Source organism: Mastigoproctus giganteus, chromosome 8 (assembly GCF_048544385.1).
Source record: "Mastigoproctus giganteus isolate SK-2022 chromosome 8, ASM4854438v1, whole genome shotgun sequence".
NCBI lineage: Eukaryota > Metazoa > Arthropoda > Arachnida > Uropygi > Thelyphonidae > Mastigoproctus > Mastigoproctus giganteus.
In genome coordinates, this window is record NC_143582.1 from 63,564,717 (window position 1) to 63,580,601 (window position 15,885).

The 15,885-nt window shown below is 39.3% G+C and overlaps 1 protein-coding gene across 5 annotated transcripts in view; it reads left to right on the plus strand.

Moving 5' to 3' along the window:
- Window positions 1-15,885, plus strand: part of Rel (nuclear factor NF-kappa-B family member relish) — a 462,299-nt gene that overhangs the window by 133,305 nt on the left and 313,109 nt on the right. For all 5 annotated transcript variants that reach the window (XM_090380549.1, XM_090380553.1, XM_090380550.1 and 2 more), the window contains exon 3: window positions 7,941-8,101. In XM_090380549.1, the coding sequence (XP_090236675.1) occupies window positions 7,941-8,101 (161 nt within the window). The remainder of the gene's footprint in view (window positions 1-7,940; window positions 8,102-15,885) is intronic.

Genomic DNA, 15,885 nt, shown 5'->3' on the forward strand with positions numbered 1-15,885 from the left:
CTTATCTGCGAAAAGATCTAAACCTCCCAAGGATTTCCTAATTCATTTCACAAATATACGTGGTCTCAATTCTAATCTCAACGATGTCCATTTCCACTTGCAGTCTGCCAAACCCCATGTACTTTTTCTGACAGAATCTCAGTTATCGGTTGATTCAACTACTGTTCATCTCAGATGCCCAAATTATTCGCTGTATGATTCCTTTCGCCTCAAAGGTGGTACTTGTGCATATGTCCGTTCTGATATTCCCTGTCAGAGACTTGGCAATTTGGAATCTCCTCTCTTTGATCTTCTCTGGCTTAAAATCTCTCTACCTCATTGTGTCAAATTCATCTGTTGTCTCTACCGTTCTCCCAACTCCACTAATCACTTGGAGCTCTTTGACTTCCTCTCGTTGCAACTTGACTTTCTCCAGTCCAACTTTCCTAACAGTGAGGTAATTTTCCTTGGTGATTTTAATGTTCACAACTCCAGCTGGCTTCCGTTTTCTAGTCACACCGACCCAGCAGGTCGAGATGCTGAGGCTTTTGCAATTACTAATGACCTAGCACAGATTGTTCATTTACCTACAAGAATACCGGACAATCCGAATCATACAGCCAATACGCTTGATCTTTTTCTCACAAACAACCCTTCTAAGTACACGGTCGAAGTGAGAGGTCCTTTAGGCACTTCAGATCACAACTTGGTGATTGTCTCTTCTCCAATGGAACCTTTATCTCATAGCTATTCCCAACCTCGTGTTGTTTGGCATTACAAGAATGCAAAATGGGATGACCTGCGAGACTTCTTTTCTTCTTTTCCTTGGTCGGATTACTGTTTCAAAACTCCTGATGTCAACGTTTGCTCAGATCGTGTCAGTGAAATTATTCTTGCAGGAATGGAATCCTTTATCCCACACTCCACTTTAAAATCTCGTCCTTTATCTAAACCTTGGTTTTCCAATAAATGTGCTAAGGCTGTTCAAGAGAAGAATATTGCATATCGTAATTGGCTTGTTTCTAATTCTTCAGTTTCATTTTCTGCCTACACCAAAGCTCGCAACAATTGTAAAGCAGTTATTAATCAGTCCAAACTAGAGTTTGAACAGGCTAAGAGTAGAAAACTTGCTTCTTGCCCTAATGGTAGCCGAGCATTCTGGTCTCTTGCCAAAGCTATTGGCTGCAACTTTTGCCCATCTCTGCTTCCACCTCTGTCCAAACCAGATGGTTCTGTTGTCACTTCAGCCAAGGATAAAGCTGACCTGCTAGCATCCCATTTTTCTTCCAGCTCATGTATTAATGAACTTGGTAAAACACCTCCCACCATTCCCAACACGGTCCATTCAATGCCTCCTGTGGTCTTCCGTCAAAAGGATATCAGAAGGATTTTGATGAATCTTGATGCTAAGAAAGCTCCAGGTCCTGATGGTATTTCTCCACTTGTTCTCAAAATCTGTGCTCCTGAACTTACTCCTATTCTTTGCCGCCTTTTTTCACTTTCCTATTCCAAAGGTGTTTTTCCTTCTGCTTGGAAATTTGCTCATATCCAGCCAGTTCCTAAAAAGGGTGACAAATCCCTCCCATCCAATTATCGTCCCATTGCAATTACTTCTACTCTTTCTAAAGTAATGGAGAAATCAATTAACCGCCAACTCTTAAACTACCTAGAAACCTTCCGTCTGATCAACGATCGCCAGTATGGATTCCGTCGGTGTCGATCCACTGGTGATATTCTGGCTTACGTTACCCATTTATGGACTACTTCAATGGAAAGGTTCGGTGAAACACAAGCAGTTGCTCTTGACATCTCAAAGGCTTTCGATCGTGTTTGGCATAAAGGTCTTCTAAACAAGCTTCCATCTTATGGTTTGCCAACTGTTTTTAGTAATTGGTTATCCAGTTTTCTCTCTGATCGCTCACTGAGGGTGATGGTAGATGGCTCTCTGTCTTCTAACTTCTCCACTAATGCCGGTGTCCCCCAAGGTTCAGTTCTTTCCCCCACTCTTTTCCTCTTGTATATCAATGACCTTCTTCCATTGACTGGAAATCCTATCCATAGTTTTGCCGATGATAGCACATTGCATTCAACTTTCCATTTTGAGAAACCTTGCCCTGCTCAATCAGCTTCAACTTCTCGAAAATCTGCTACCAATTCCTTAAATGCCGATCTTCAGGTAATTCTCCAGTGGGGCAAAGACAACTTAGTTGATTTCAACCCTTCTAAAACTCAGTCTTGTCTTATATCTCGAAAAAAGGATTCTTCTGCTCCTATGCTTATCTTTAGTGACACTCCAATTTCTAGGCAAAAGGATATATCTCTTTTGGGGATTACCCTGACTTCTAATCTCTCTTGGCACAAGCACATTACAAATATTGCTTCCTCTGCATCTAAAAAACTTGGTTTTCTCTTTCGCTCTCGGCGTTACTTTTCTTCCAAACAGCTGCTCACTCTGTATAAATCGCAAATCCGCCCTGCCATGGAATATTGTTCCCACATTTGGGGTGGTGCCCCCAAAACCTCTCTCAGGCTTCTTGATTCCATTCAGAAGAGGGCAGCTAGGTTAATTAATGATTCATCTCTAACAGAGTCTCTCCACTCGCTTTCTCATAGACGTACTGTTTCTGCTGCATGCCTCTTCTACAGATATTTCCATGGGCACTGTTCTTCTGAATTGGCTTCTATAATTCCCGCTCTCTCTTTCAAAACAGTCCGAACACGTGCCGCCACCAGCCAACATCCATTTACTGTCCAACTTCAAACCCACAGAACCAACTTTTCATCTTCCTCATTTATTCATTCAACTGCCGTTTTCTGGAACAACCTTCCTTCATATGTATTTCCTGAAAATTACAATCTACAGAAGTTCAAGTCCAATGTCAACAAATATCTTCTTTCGTCTTCTCAACCTCCAACCCAAGCACGGTACTAAGTACTATAGGTTCTAATACCTCTCGTGTTTGGGGTTCACATAAAAAAAAAAAAAAAAAAAAGGCAGCAAGAGGAGCTCTTGGGGATCTTGTCAATGCTATATAGCAAATTTGCTAGCACAGATAAGGAGGTGATTATCCCCTTGTATAAGGCAGTGGTCAGGCCACACCTTGCATACAGGCCTGGAGGCTTCATTTTAGGAAAGACGTTTGGCTACTAGAATAAGTATAGAGAAGGGCAACAAGATTAGTGATTGGAACAAAGGGTTGCTGTTATGAAGATAGGCTTAACTTCTGAAAATTGCAGCTTCTGGAGACTAGGCTCCTGTGAGATGATCTTCTTGAGGTGTATAAGGCTTTGAATGGTTTGAGCAAGCTCAGTGTTGATGGGATTCTTCCTCTTCCTCAGATTACGCACCTGAGGGGGGCATAAATTCAAATTGAGAGAGATGGTTGTCGAATAGATGTGCCTTTAGCCAACGGCTGGTTGATTGTTGGAACCAACTTTCATCTGTCGTTGTGGAAATTGGCATCTTAAATAAATTCAAAGCTGGACTTAGACAAACTTTTGGAGTGAATAGATGGGTGAAACGGGAAGAGTTTTTTTTTTTTTTTTATATACCCATAAGGTTTTTTTTTTTATGGAAACCCCAAACACGAGAGGTATTAGAACCTATAGTACTTAGTACCATGCTTGGTGATGGAGGTTGAGAAGACGAAAGAAGATATTTGTTTACATTAGACTTGAACTTCTGTAGACTGTAATTTTCAGGAAAAACGTACGAAGGAAGGTTGTTCCAGAAAACGGCAGTTGAATGAAAAACAAGGAAGATGAAAAGTTGGTTCTGTGAGTTTGAAGTTGGACAGTAAATTGATGTTAGCTGGTGGTGGCTTGTGTTCGGACTGTTTTGAAAGAGAGAGCGGGAATTATAGAAGCCAATTCAGAAGAACAGTGCCCATGGAAGTATCTGTAGAAAAGGCATGCAGCAGAAACAGTACATCTATGAGACAGCGAGTGAAGAGACTCTGTTAGAGAGGAGTCATTAATTAACCTAACTGCCCTCTTCTCAATGGAATCTAGAAGCCTGAGAGAGGTTTTTGGGACACTGCCTCAGATGTGGGAATAATATTTCATGGTAGGGCGGATTTGTGATATGTACAGAGTGAACAGCTGTTTGGAAGAAAAGTAACGCCGAAAGCCAAAGAGAAAACTAAGTTTTTTAGATGCGGAGGAAGCAATATTTGTAATGTGCTTGTGCCAAGAGAGATTAGAAGTCAGGGTAATCCCCAAAAGAGATATATCATTTTGCCTAGAAATTGGAGTGTCACTAAAGATAAGCATAGGAGCAGAAGAATTCTTTTTGCAAGATATAAAACAGGACTCAATTTTAGAAGGATTGAAATCAACTAATTTGTCTTTGCCCCACTGGAGATCGGCATTTAAAGAATTGGTAGTGGATATTCAAGAGGTTGACGCTGATTGAGCAGGGCAAGGTTTCTCAAACTGGAAAGTGGAATCCAATGTGCTATCATCAGCAAAACTATGGATAGGATTTCCGGTCAATGGAAGAAAGTCATTAATACACAAAAGGGAAAAAGTGGGAGACACAAGTATTAGTAGTGAAGTTAGAAGACAGAGAGCCGTCTACCATCACCCTCCGTGAGCGGTCAGAGAGAAAACTGGATAACTAATTATAAAGAACAGTTGGCAAACCATTGAAGGCATTGAAGCTTGTTTAGAAGATCTTTATGCCAAACGTTATGCTGGCAGGTCAGCTTTATCCTTGGCTGAAGTGACAAAAAACCCATCTGGTTTTGACAGAGGTGGGAGCAGAGATGGGCAAAAGTTGCGGCCAATAGCTTTGGCATGAGACCAGAATTCTCGGCTACCATTAGGGCATGAAGCAAGTTTTCTACTCCTAGTCTGTTCAAAATCTAGTTTGGACTGATTAATAACTGCTTTACAATTGTTGCGAGCTTTGGTGTAGGCAGAAAATGAATCTGAAGATTTGGAAACAAGCCAATTATGATATGTAACGTTCTTCTCTTGAATCGCATTAGCTCATTTATTGGAAAACCAAGGTTTAGATAAAGGACGAGATTTTAAAGTGGAGTGGGGAATAAAGGATTCCATTCCTACAAGAATAATTTCACTGATATGATCTGAGCAAATGTTGACATCAGAAGTTTTGAAACAGTAATTTGACCAAGGAAAAAAAAAGAAATATCACGGGTCATCCCATTTTGCATTCTTGTAATGCCAAACAGTACAAGGTTGGGAATAGCCATGAGATAAAAGCTCCATTGGAGAAAAGACAGTCACCAAGTTCTCATCTGAGGTGCCTAAAAGACCACTCACTTAGACCATGTGCTTAGATGGGTTGTTTGTGAGAAAAATATCAAGCGTGTTAGCTGCATGGTTAGGATTGTCCGGTATTCTTGTACATAAATGAACAATCTGTGCACGGTCATTAGTAATTGCAAAAGCCTCAGTGTCTTGACCAGCTGGGTCGGTGTGACTTGAAAACAGAAGCCAGCTGGAGTTGTGAACATTAAAATCACCAAGGTAAATTACCTTGCTGTTAGGAAAGTTGGACTGGAGAAAGTCAAGTTGCAAAGAGAGGAAGTTAAAGAGCTCCAAGTGATTAGTGGAGTTGGGAGAATGGTAGAGACAACAGATGAATTTGACACAATGAGGTAGAGAGATTTTAAAAGAGGATATTCCAAATTACCAAGTCTCTGACAGGGAATATCGGAACGGACATATGCAAAAGTACTACCTTTGAGGTGAAAGGAATAATACAGCGAATAATTTGGGCAACTGTGATGAGCAGTGGTTGAATCAACCGATAACTGAGATTCTGTCAGGAAAAGTACATGGGGTTTGGCAGACTGAAAGTGGAAATGGACATCATTGAGATTAGAATTGAGACCTCGTATAATTGTGAAATGAACTAGGAAGTGTTTGGGAGGTTTAGATCTTTTCGCAGATAAGCTTACTCTATTAGTTTGACAATTCATGGTGTATTCAATAGAAAAAAAAAAAAAAAGTGTGTGGGGAGGGGTAATGCTGTATGAAGTAATGAAATGTTTGGATATGGCGTACACATTGTAAGAATATACCCAGATCCTTGACATAACATGGCCTTGACAATGCCCCTTGCATACACACTACTCGGACTCCCTCCAGTTACTATCTGGCAGAATAGCGGCAGCAAGATTGTACATTAGCTGATCCGGAAGCCTCCTAGAGAGTTACCAATAGGTTCGGTCTGGTGTGCTAACTAGCGGCTGGTCTGCGAATACCATTTTAGAGCTGTACTCTCGAAATGTAAGGAAGATTGGATCTCACCATGATGTTCATCAGTCATACTGCATGATGGAAGAGATGGGGAAGGGTTGACCTGAACTTAGCTCTGGAGACTAAACATGGGTTTCACCGCTTCAAGCCTCCAATAAACAAAGTGGTGGTATTTCACCGGTTGTGAGTGTCTTATTGTTATTTTTTTATTATTATTTTTTTTTTTTTGGTTTTTAGGAGCATTAGCAGCTAAGGCCATGTTGCTCCAGGAGGATATGTGGTGGCCATTCCCTGACCTTTCCGCGTCCTCTGTATTTGGTGGGCACAGGCTCAAACCCCCGGTCTAATCAAAAAGCATGTGCTACACACTGCTGCTCCTGCCCACCTGGCTACGGAGGCGCCTGATGAGAGTCATCTTCGACCTAGTATTGCCTGGTAACACAGAGTTGTGGGTGCCACACCTCCACCCCTGCTTACATTGGTTTACACCTGGGTGGTCACCAACGGTGTGCATATGCATGGAGATTATACCCAGGGTTACTAACAGTCCCACCATCTTGAAGGTGCAAGCAGAGGATTTGGTTGTCACAAACTGTCTGGACTTCGCCAAAAGTGGGTCCACTTGAATGTCACCTGAATATCAGTTCCATCAGCGTTTTAGACTCCCAAGTATTAAGTGCAGCTTGTCTGGCATATCTGAGAGAACGTTTGTGACAACCTCAATTCCAGTCTTTCTAAACCGAATATTTTCCAGTTTCTCATATAAAACGCCTGTAATTTCAATCTTTCTAAATAAAGTGTTTTTTCTTATTTCTCATATAAAGGACTGCTGTCTTCATGTGCTCTTTAACAATATACAAGTTTCTGGAAAAGAACATATATTTTTACTGTTGACAGTTCTGCTGGATATCCTTTCTTGGCACATCAGAAATAATAATAAAAAAAAAAAAAAAAAAAAAACGCCCTGTACTTTCTTGCCTGGTGGTAGTTTTTTACTTTACTTAACTTCTCTATACAAATTATAAACTGTCTACCGTGGAATATTGCTCCTGCATTTGCGAATTGCCCCAAATGTTTTCTTGAATTCCTCAGCTCTATCCAGTATGAAAATGCTATTTTAAGTAATGCAGTAGTGAGGAATATATTAAAGTGTTCGGTGAAATTCTTTCATGTGAAAGATTTTATTTCTGATAAAATATTGCCATTAAGAGTGTATATGAGTATAATATTGCCATTTGATTTTCACAGGCAATATTGTGATGAAGATATTAAAAGATATTAAGTTTAAAAATAATAATAATAAAAAAAAAAAATTAGAATGTATGTTAGTGCGAAACATTGTATACTAAGTGTCAGCCTTTTTATTTCCTTACTTTCTTTGTTTGGTTGAGAGGTTGGAAAGATTAGAGGGAGGGAAATAGATAGGATGTTCTCTAAGCCTTATCATTTTAATGCATACATTTTTATACGATATTGATCTTTAATTCAACACAAGTTATTTCATTGGTGAAATGCTTTTTATATTATCTTTAAATTTTATTGAGGCTTGTGTTATTCCTTTGGTAAAATTCTTTCATTGGTGTAGTAGTTAACATAACATTTTTCAGTTCATTATTATTTTTTTTAATTGAACATTTCATTTTACTTCTGCAATGTTTGTTTTTTAATATTAAATGATTAATTCTACAAACTTTTCTAGGAAGTATATTTTACTTCTTGCTTCCTTTTAGCAACTGGACTTCAGTCTTGTAATATTAATGGTCCTTATTTAACTATTACTGAACAACCAGTTAACAGGATTCGTTACCGTTATAAGAGTGAAAAAGGTTCTCATGGAGGACTTATTGCAAAAAATAGCAAACCAGAGAAACGAATCTATCCAACTGTGAAGGTAGGTACTAATTTTATATTCATGTTGAAAGCCAGTAAGCAGTTGTTTTAAATTAAATAATGTGTAAAGTAATTTACACATTATTTACTATTATATATTAATCAGTTAATAATCATATATTAATAAGTCCTATATTTTATTAATATAGATTTGATACATGCATTCTGAACTGAAAGTGTACTTTATGGAAAAAACGTATTACAGTTGTTTTCAATACTGCACTGCAGTGAAATTTGAAAGTACTAAAAGGAAACCATCATTAGCATCTTGTAGACCCTCCCCTCCACTGAAATTTTGCATACCGATGGGTGTAAAGAGAGAATGTGTAAAAGGTTAACTACTGAAAAAAATGACGGAAAATTTTTTTTTTTTTTATTATAAATTTGACTGAAAATGTAAAATACATACAAATTATAATATACACAAAATTAGAATCCCCATGCTTATATGTTATCACAGAAGGCCACAATGATTAACTACAGATTTGTTTGGTAAAGGATGGGCATGACATAAATACACACAATGTATAATAGCAAGTGAAAATGAAGTATATTATAGCCTTTTCATTAAAGTTTTTGAATTATTTTCTCTGCTTTCAATTTGTATTGGTAGCTAATTTTTTGCATGTTGTCTTTTATGTAAAATTTCAATAATGGGTGCTTTCAGCATATTATTGAAGGTTTCCTTCTTAGGAAAGTAGAACAAAGTTTGCTGATACTCTTGTCTCTTTTCAGGTAGCTGTGATGGAGTTGCAGGTTATATTGCTTTGTTTTATGTTTCTAGTGTGCCAGGTGTGTTTGTCCTTTCTCTTTTATAGGTTATGCAGTATTTAGCCTAGATAGTACTTGTCATGCTTGCATTTGAAATGGTAAACCATACCTTTGGATTAGGGTATGGCATTGAAAGAAGAGAGGAGCTGTTTCTACACCATTGAAAAGAACATTTTGCTGATTTTCTGTCTTATCAGCCATATTACCAACACCAGTTTGGAATGAAAAGATCAATTGGGACAAGCCTGGGGTTGTTAACTTTACCAGTGGTGTTTCCTGTTATCCTATTAACCAGTCTTCCTGGGTGTAAGTTGTTAATAATTTATTTTTAAGACAAAATGTCAGGAGAGCATATTCTAAGGGCTAAGCCTTTATTAATATCCATTTTTAATGCTGGTGGATTTTACTTAAAGTTTAAGACTATCAGGGTGTCAGTGAGTTATCTGTACACCCGAGTTCAGAGTTTGTTGTTACTGATATTAATTTTCACATTCAGGAAGGGAAGCGTCGACATCGCTGGACAGTGCAGTGTCGAGTCAGTTTGGTGTGACATAAGTATTGGGAGATCAAAATTGAGAGTAGGAATGTGTTATAGGTCTAATGACTCTGATGAGTATAATAAAAAACTGTACAGGGAAATAGAGTGGGCCAGTAAATCAGAGAGTCTTATAATGCGGAATTTTAATTTCCCTGATATTGACTAGAATTTGTGGGTTGGTCACACACACACACACACACACACACACACACACACACACACACACACACACACACACACACACACACACACACACACACACACACAAGCAAGCAAGGCTTTTGTGGATTTATTGGATGATTGTTTTCTACATCAGCATGTTCGGGAGGCAACTAGAGGGAGTAATACTCTTGATCTGATTATCAGTAGCGATTCTTCATGCATTAAGAATCTGCAGATAAAGGAACCACTAGGTGGCAGTGATCAGTGTGCTGAAGTGAGATTTACTCAAAGAAGTAACTACCATCAGGGTTTTTGCTTTTGTAAAGGCTACTATGGTGGTCTGAGACAGTATTTAAATTCTATACGGTGGGACCAACTGATGATGGTTGGTCAGCAAATTCAAAATGGGAGGCATTCAAAGAATTAATCTTGGAAGCTACTAGGCTTTACATATTAACTAAGAAATATTGTTCAAGATTTAGGCCTAAATGGATGTCAGATGAACTAATGAGACATGTGGCAGAGAAGAAAAATGCATGGGATACATATAAATTAAAGGGTGACATGGAAGCCTATGATAGATATAAGATGGTTTGTAACCAAGTCACAAAGCAGATTAGGAAGACAAAGGCAGATTATGAGAAATCTTTGGCAAAGGATGCAAAGAAAAACAGCAAAAAGTTCTTTACCTGTGTAAACTCTAGAAGAAAAGGTATGAATCAGATTGGTCCACTGGATATTGATGGTTCAACTGTTGATGATTCTGCTCAGGTGGCTAACAAACTAAATGAGTATTTTGCATCTACATTCACACATGAGGAGTTATTCAGGGAGGGGAATGCCAGAGGTGAATTAAATTCTGGTAGTGAGCTAGATGATTTTGTAATAACTGAGAGGAAAGTGGAAGAGAAATTGTTGAAGATAAACATAAAAAAGGCACCTGGGGTGGATGGGATATATCCAGTTATATTAAAGGAGGCAGCAAAGGAAGTAAGCAAACTCTTAGCCATAATTATGAGAACTTCCTTGGACTCAGGAGAGGTCCCCATGCACTGGAGATGTGCAAATATGACCCCAGTACACAAAGGATGATCAAAGGGTGACACAAGTAATTATAGACCTGTTAGTTTAACTTCTGTTCCAGGGAAATTAATGGTGTGTTTAAGAAGATCCTGCAGTGATTAAAGAAGCACTGCAGGATCATCTAGACAAGACTTCAGTTATAAGTCGGACACAGCATGGTTTTATTAAGGGAAAGCCTTGTTTGACCAATTTTATTGGATACTGCGATGTGGTCACAAAGGAGCTGTATGCAGGGAATAACTTTGATATCATATATTTGGATCTTAGAAAGGCTTTTGATACTGTTGCACATGGAAGGCTGCTACACAAATTGGGGCAGTGTGGCATTGGAGGCAAATTGCTGCTAAGGATAAAGGGATGGTTCAGTGGGAGAAGACAGAGTGGTAATCAATGGACACTGTTCTTCTTGGACTAATGTTATCAGTGGAGTCCCTCAGGGTTCAGTGTTGGATCCATTGTTGTTTTCTGTATTTATAAATGATATTGACGATGGTATATCAGGCTTAATGTCCAAGTTTGCAGACTATACGAAGGTTGGCCGGGTTGTTAAGGACACTAACGACAGTATGCTGCTGCAACAGGATCTAGAAAAGTTGAGCAGATGGGCTGAGAGGTGGCAAATGTAAAGTACTACATTTGGGAAGCAGTAACCCCAGAGTAACATAGTATCAACTCTGTTGTTGTTTGTTATTTGGTTTTTAGAAGCATTAGCAACTAAGGCCATATTGCTCCGGAGATATGCGGTGGTCATTCCCTGACCTTTCCGCATCCTCTGTAATTTGGTGGTCATGGGCTCACACCACGGTCTAATCAAGAAGCGTGTGCTACGCACTGCTGCTTCTGCCCACCTGACTACGGAGGTGACATCAACTCTGTGGTACTACTCTGACAGTGGTAGAGAATGAAAAGGACCTGAGGGTAATTGTGCAGGCAGATATGAAGTTTTCTGAGCAGTGCAGATGGTCTGCAAGAGTAGCTCACGGTGTTTTGTCAATGATATACAGGAATTTTTCTAGCAGGGATAGGGAGGTGATTATCCCCTTGTATAAGGCAATGGTCGGGCCACACCTTGAGTACTGTATACAGGTCTGGAAGCCTAATTTTAAGAAGGATGTAGAGCTGTTGGAATGAGTACAGAGAAGGGCAACAAGATTAGTGAATGGAATGAAGGGTTGCTCTTATGAAGAAAGGCTTAAGGTTTGCAGATTACAGTGTTTGGAGACTAGGCACGTGAGAGGTGATGTGATTGTGGTGTATAAAGCCTTGAATGGTTTGAGCATGCTCAGTGCTGATGGGATTCTTCCTCTTGCTCAGAATAATCACCTGAGAGGGCATAAATTCAAATTGAGGAAAGACAGTTGTAGGATAGATGTGCGGAAGTTTGCCTTTAGCCAGCGAGTAGTTGATTGGTGAAACTGACTTCCATCTTTTGTTGTGGAAGTTGATAGCCTAAATAAATTTAAGGCTGAGTTGGACAAGTATTTGGAACGAACGGAGAGGTGAAATGGGAACGGGTTTTTTTTTTTTTTTTTTTTTGTTTTTGGCTGATGCTGCATAAGCTTGCTTTCTTGCATTGTATGCCTGTGCGAGAAAAAGTATGTTCAGGTATATTCCCCAAATTATGGCTCCTTTTGAAGATTTGGGACTACAGTGAAGGGACTTTCATTACCTTCGGTAACCTCATAAATACCACAGACAGTTACATTTTATTCTCAATGGAAATGGACATCAATAAGAAAACCCTGCCTTCCTTGATGTCAAGATTAACTTCATTAATAACAACCTCAGCACTTCGGAATGCAGAAAACCACACTGAAGTGCCAGTTTAATAGTGTGATGGTTTAAGATTGAAGCACTGCATGTCGGTTTTAAACAGTCAATCAATTCATTCTCCTGCAGTCAAAATAGGTATTATTAAGGGTACTCAGGGGTGCTTACAGTTATTCTACCCTGACACTCTGGGTCAAGAATTTAATACTGTAAGATCTATTTTCTGCTTTATAAGCTTGCTATCTTGCATCATATGCCACTACTGCTATTTTTAAGAATAAATATGACTTATGCCCAAATAGACTGGTTACTAGGGTAATGGAAAATATCACTGTCACTGACAGGATAGGAAAATGACAGTGTAAAAAAGAGGTGGAAGCCTGTTCCAACAATAAACTATCCACTGCCTGAAGGCAAACTTCTGCACATTTATCCTGCGCTGACCGGGCTAGCCGGGTGGGTAAAGTGCCTGCTTGGCAACCCAAAGGTCGAGGGTTCGAATCCTGCCTCGGGCTTAGATCAGAGTACTGCAAAAACCTTGGGGGGTGCATTATGGCCGCAGAAGCAGATGCACCATCAACTAACAAAAAAAAAAAAAAAAAAAAAAAAAAATTTATTATCCAGGAATCTTGCTTCCTCAACTTGAATTTATGCCAATTCATGTGTGCAATCTTAGCAAGTGGAAGAATACGATTAGTATTTGGCTTACTCAGTCCATTCAAGGCTTTAAACATCTCAATCAGATCCCCCCCCCCATAGGTTCCTGGTCTCGAGATGTGCTGCAATTCGCAGAACTAAAGCCTTTCTAGGTGAGAGCATCTTTTTGTTCCCTTCACCAATCTGGTTGCTCTTTTCTGCACCTGTTCCAGCAGATCTACATCACTTCCTAAAGTGAGGCTGCTAGACCTGTATACCGTACTCAAGGTGTGGCTTAACCATAGCCTTATACAAAAGGATAATCACCTCCTTGTCCCTGCTAGTAAAGTTTTTGTATATCATTGACAAAACCCCATGAGCTGTCATGGCAGCATGTATGCAATGAGAATTTCATATCTGACTGTACAATCACCCCCAGTTCTTTTTCATTCTCCACTACCCGAATATAGTACTACACAGTTGATAAGCTACTCGGGATAAATCATCTTTGGATAAATGCTACTCATTAAGCATGATATACCTTCATCAATATCATTGATAAATATTGAACACTACAATGGACCCAACACTAAACCCTGGGGAACTCCACTAATAACATTAGTCTATGAAGAGTAGTGCCCATTGATAACCATTCCTTTATCCGTAGCAGTAACTTGCCCTTAATGCCACATTGCTCTAGTTTGTACAGCAGTATTTTATGTGCAACAGTATCAAAATCCTTTCTGAAATTGAAATATATGATGTCAAAATTATTTTTTGCATCCAGTTGGTCATTGCATCATAGTATCTTATCAGATTGGTTAGAGATGCCTGCCCCATGACAAATCCATGCTGTGATTTCAGTATAATTACATACCTGTCCAAATGGTCCTGCATTACTTCTTTAACCAGTGATCCCATTTTTTTCTTGAAACAGAAGTAAGCCAAGGTCTGTAATTACTCATGTTGCCTTTTGATTCCCCTTTATGAATTGGGGATATATATTTGCACTTCTCTAGCCCATAGAAACCTCTCCTGAATCTAAGGATGCTCTCATAATTATGGCTATCGGTTTGTTTACCTCCTTTGCTGCCTCCCTTAATATAACTGGATAGTTTCCATATGCCCCAAGTGCCTTTTTTATGTCCATCCTCAACAATTTCTCCTCCACTTTCCCTTCAGTTATCACCAAGTCATTTAGCTCCTCATTACAGTTTGAAGTTCTAGCATCACCTTCCTTAAAGAATTCCTCATGTGTGAATGTAGATGCAAAATACCTGTTCAATTTGTCTGCAACCTGAGCATGGTTATCAACAGTTAACCCATAGACATCAAGTGGCCCAATGTGATTCAACCCCTTCCTTCTACTGTTATTATAAGCCTATGCTTATAATAACAGTAGAAGGAAGGGGTTGAATCACATTGTCTTTGCTGAAGTTTTTGTTTCTTTGTTGTTTTTCTTTGGATTCTTTGCCAGAGAACTTCTCATAATGTGCCTTAGTTTGCCTAACCTCCTTTGTGACTTGATTACAGACTAATTTATATCTACCATTGGCTTCTGTATTTCCTGGTGATTTATATGCATCCTATGAACTTTTCTTCTCTGCCACATGTCTCATTATTTCATCTGACATCCAGTTAGGTCTAAGGTTTGAACAGTATTTCTTAGTTGGTATGAAAAGCCTAGTATCTTCTTTGATTACTTCCCTGAATACTTCCCATTTAGAATTTTCTGTTGGTAACATCATCAGTTGGTCCCACTGCACACAATTTAAAAACTGTTTGAGACCTCTGTAGTCACCCTTACGAAAGCAAGAGCCTTTCCATTTACCCTTGGCAGTAGTTATCTCTTTAAATAAATTCGATATTAGCACATTGTGATTGCTGCCACCTAGTGGGTCCCTTACCTGCAAATTCTTAATGCATGAAGAGTCACTGCTGATAACCAGATCAGGAGTATTGCTTCCTCTTGTTGCCTCTCTAACATGCTGCTGTAGAAAACAGTCATCCAAGAAATCCACAAAATACTTGCTAGTGTGTAAGTTGAAATCCCTCATCATGAGACATTTTGATTTGCTGGCCCACTCTATTTTCCTGTATAGCTGTTTGGTATAATCATTACAGTCATATTAGGCCCACAATGCACTCCTACTCTAAGTTTTGTTTTCCCAGTGCTTATATTACACCAAACTGACTCAATATTGCACTTGTCACCCAAGTCAACTGGATGCACTTCCTTAGATTTAATATTCTTCTTAACCAAAAGCCTAACCTCTCCACTTCTCTTGTCCTATCTGTCCTTCCCATATTCGAATTCAGCATGTCTGAGTACAATATCTGCATTTGATGACTTCACCAGTACTTTAAATTCGCCAAATTTATTTACAATGCTCTTAGCATTTCTGTACATGCAAGTATACATGCACCTGTTCTTACTCTTAGTTACTGTAACACATCCCATGGGTTCATTTGTTCCATGATGACTCACAGCAGGGCCTGAAATCCCAGATACCTTGCTTTCCAGGCTGCTGCATTTATCAATAGTAGCAATGCAAGCATCACTTTCACCTCTGCCTGCAGCTCTAGTTAAACTATTAGTCTGTGTATCCCACCACTCTAGCAGTTTTGTGATCCACCTATCACTGCCTTGATAGCATCAGCAAAATAGCAAAATTCTTAATAATCTGCATCCCTTCCTAAGGGATGAGAGAACTACAAGTGCAGCAAGTAGTATGTAGGCCAGCCACACTGCAAATTACAGAAGAGAATAGATGAGCATGCCCACCACACTGGGGGGGGGGGAAGAGAGAGAGAGAGAGAGAGAG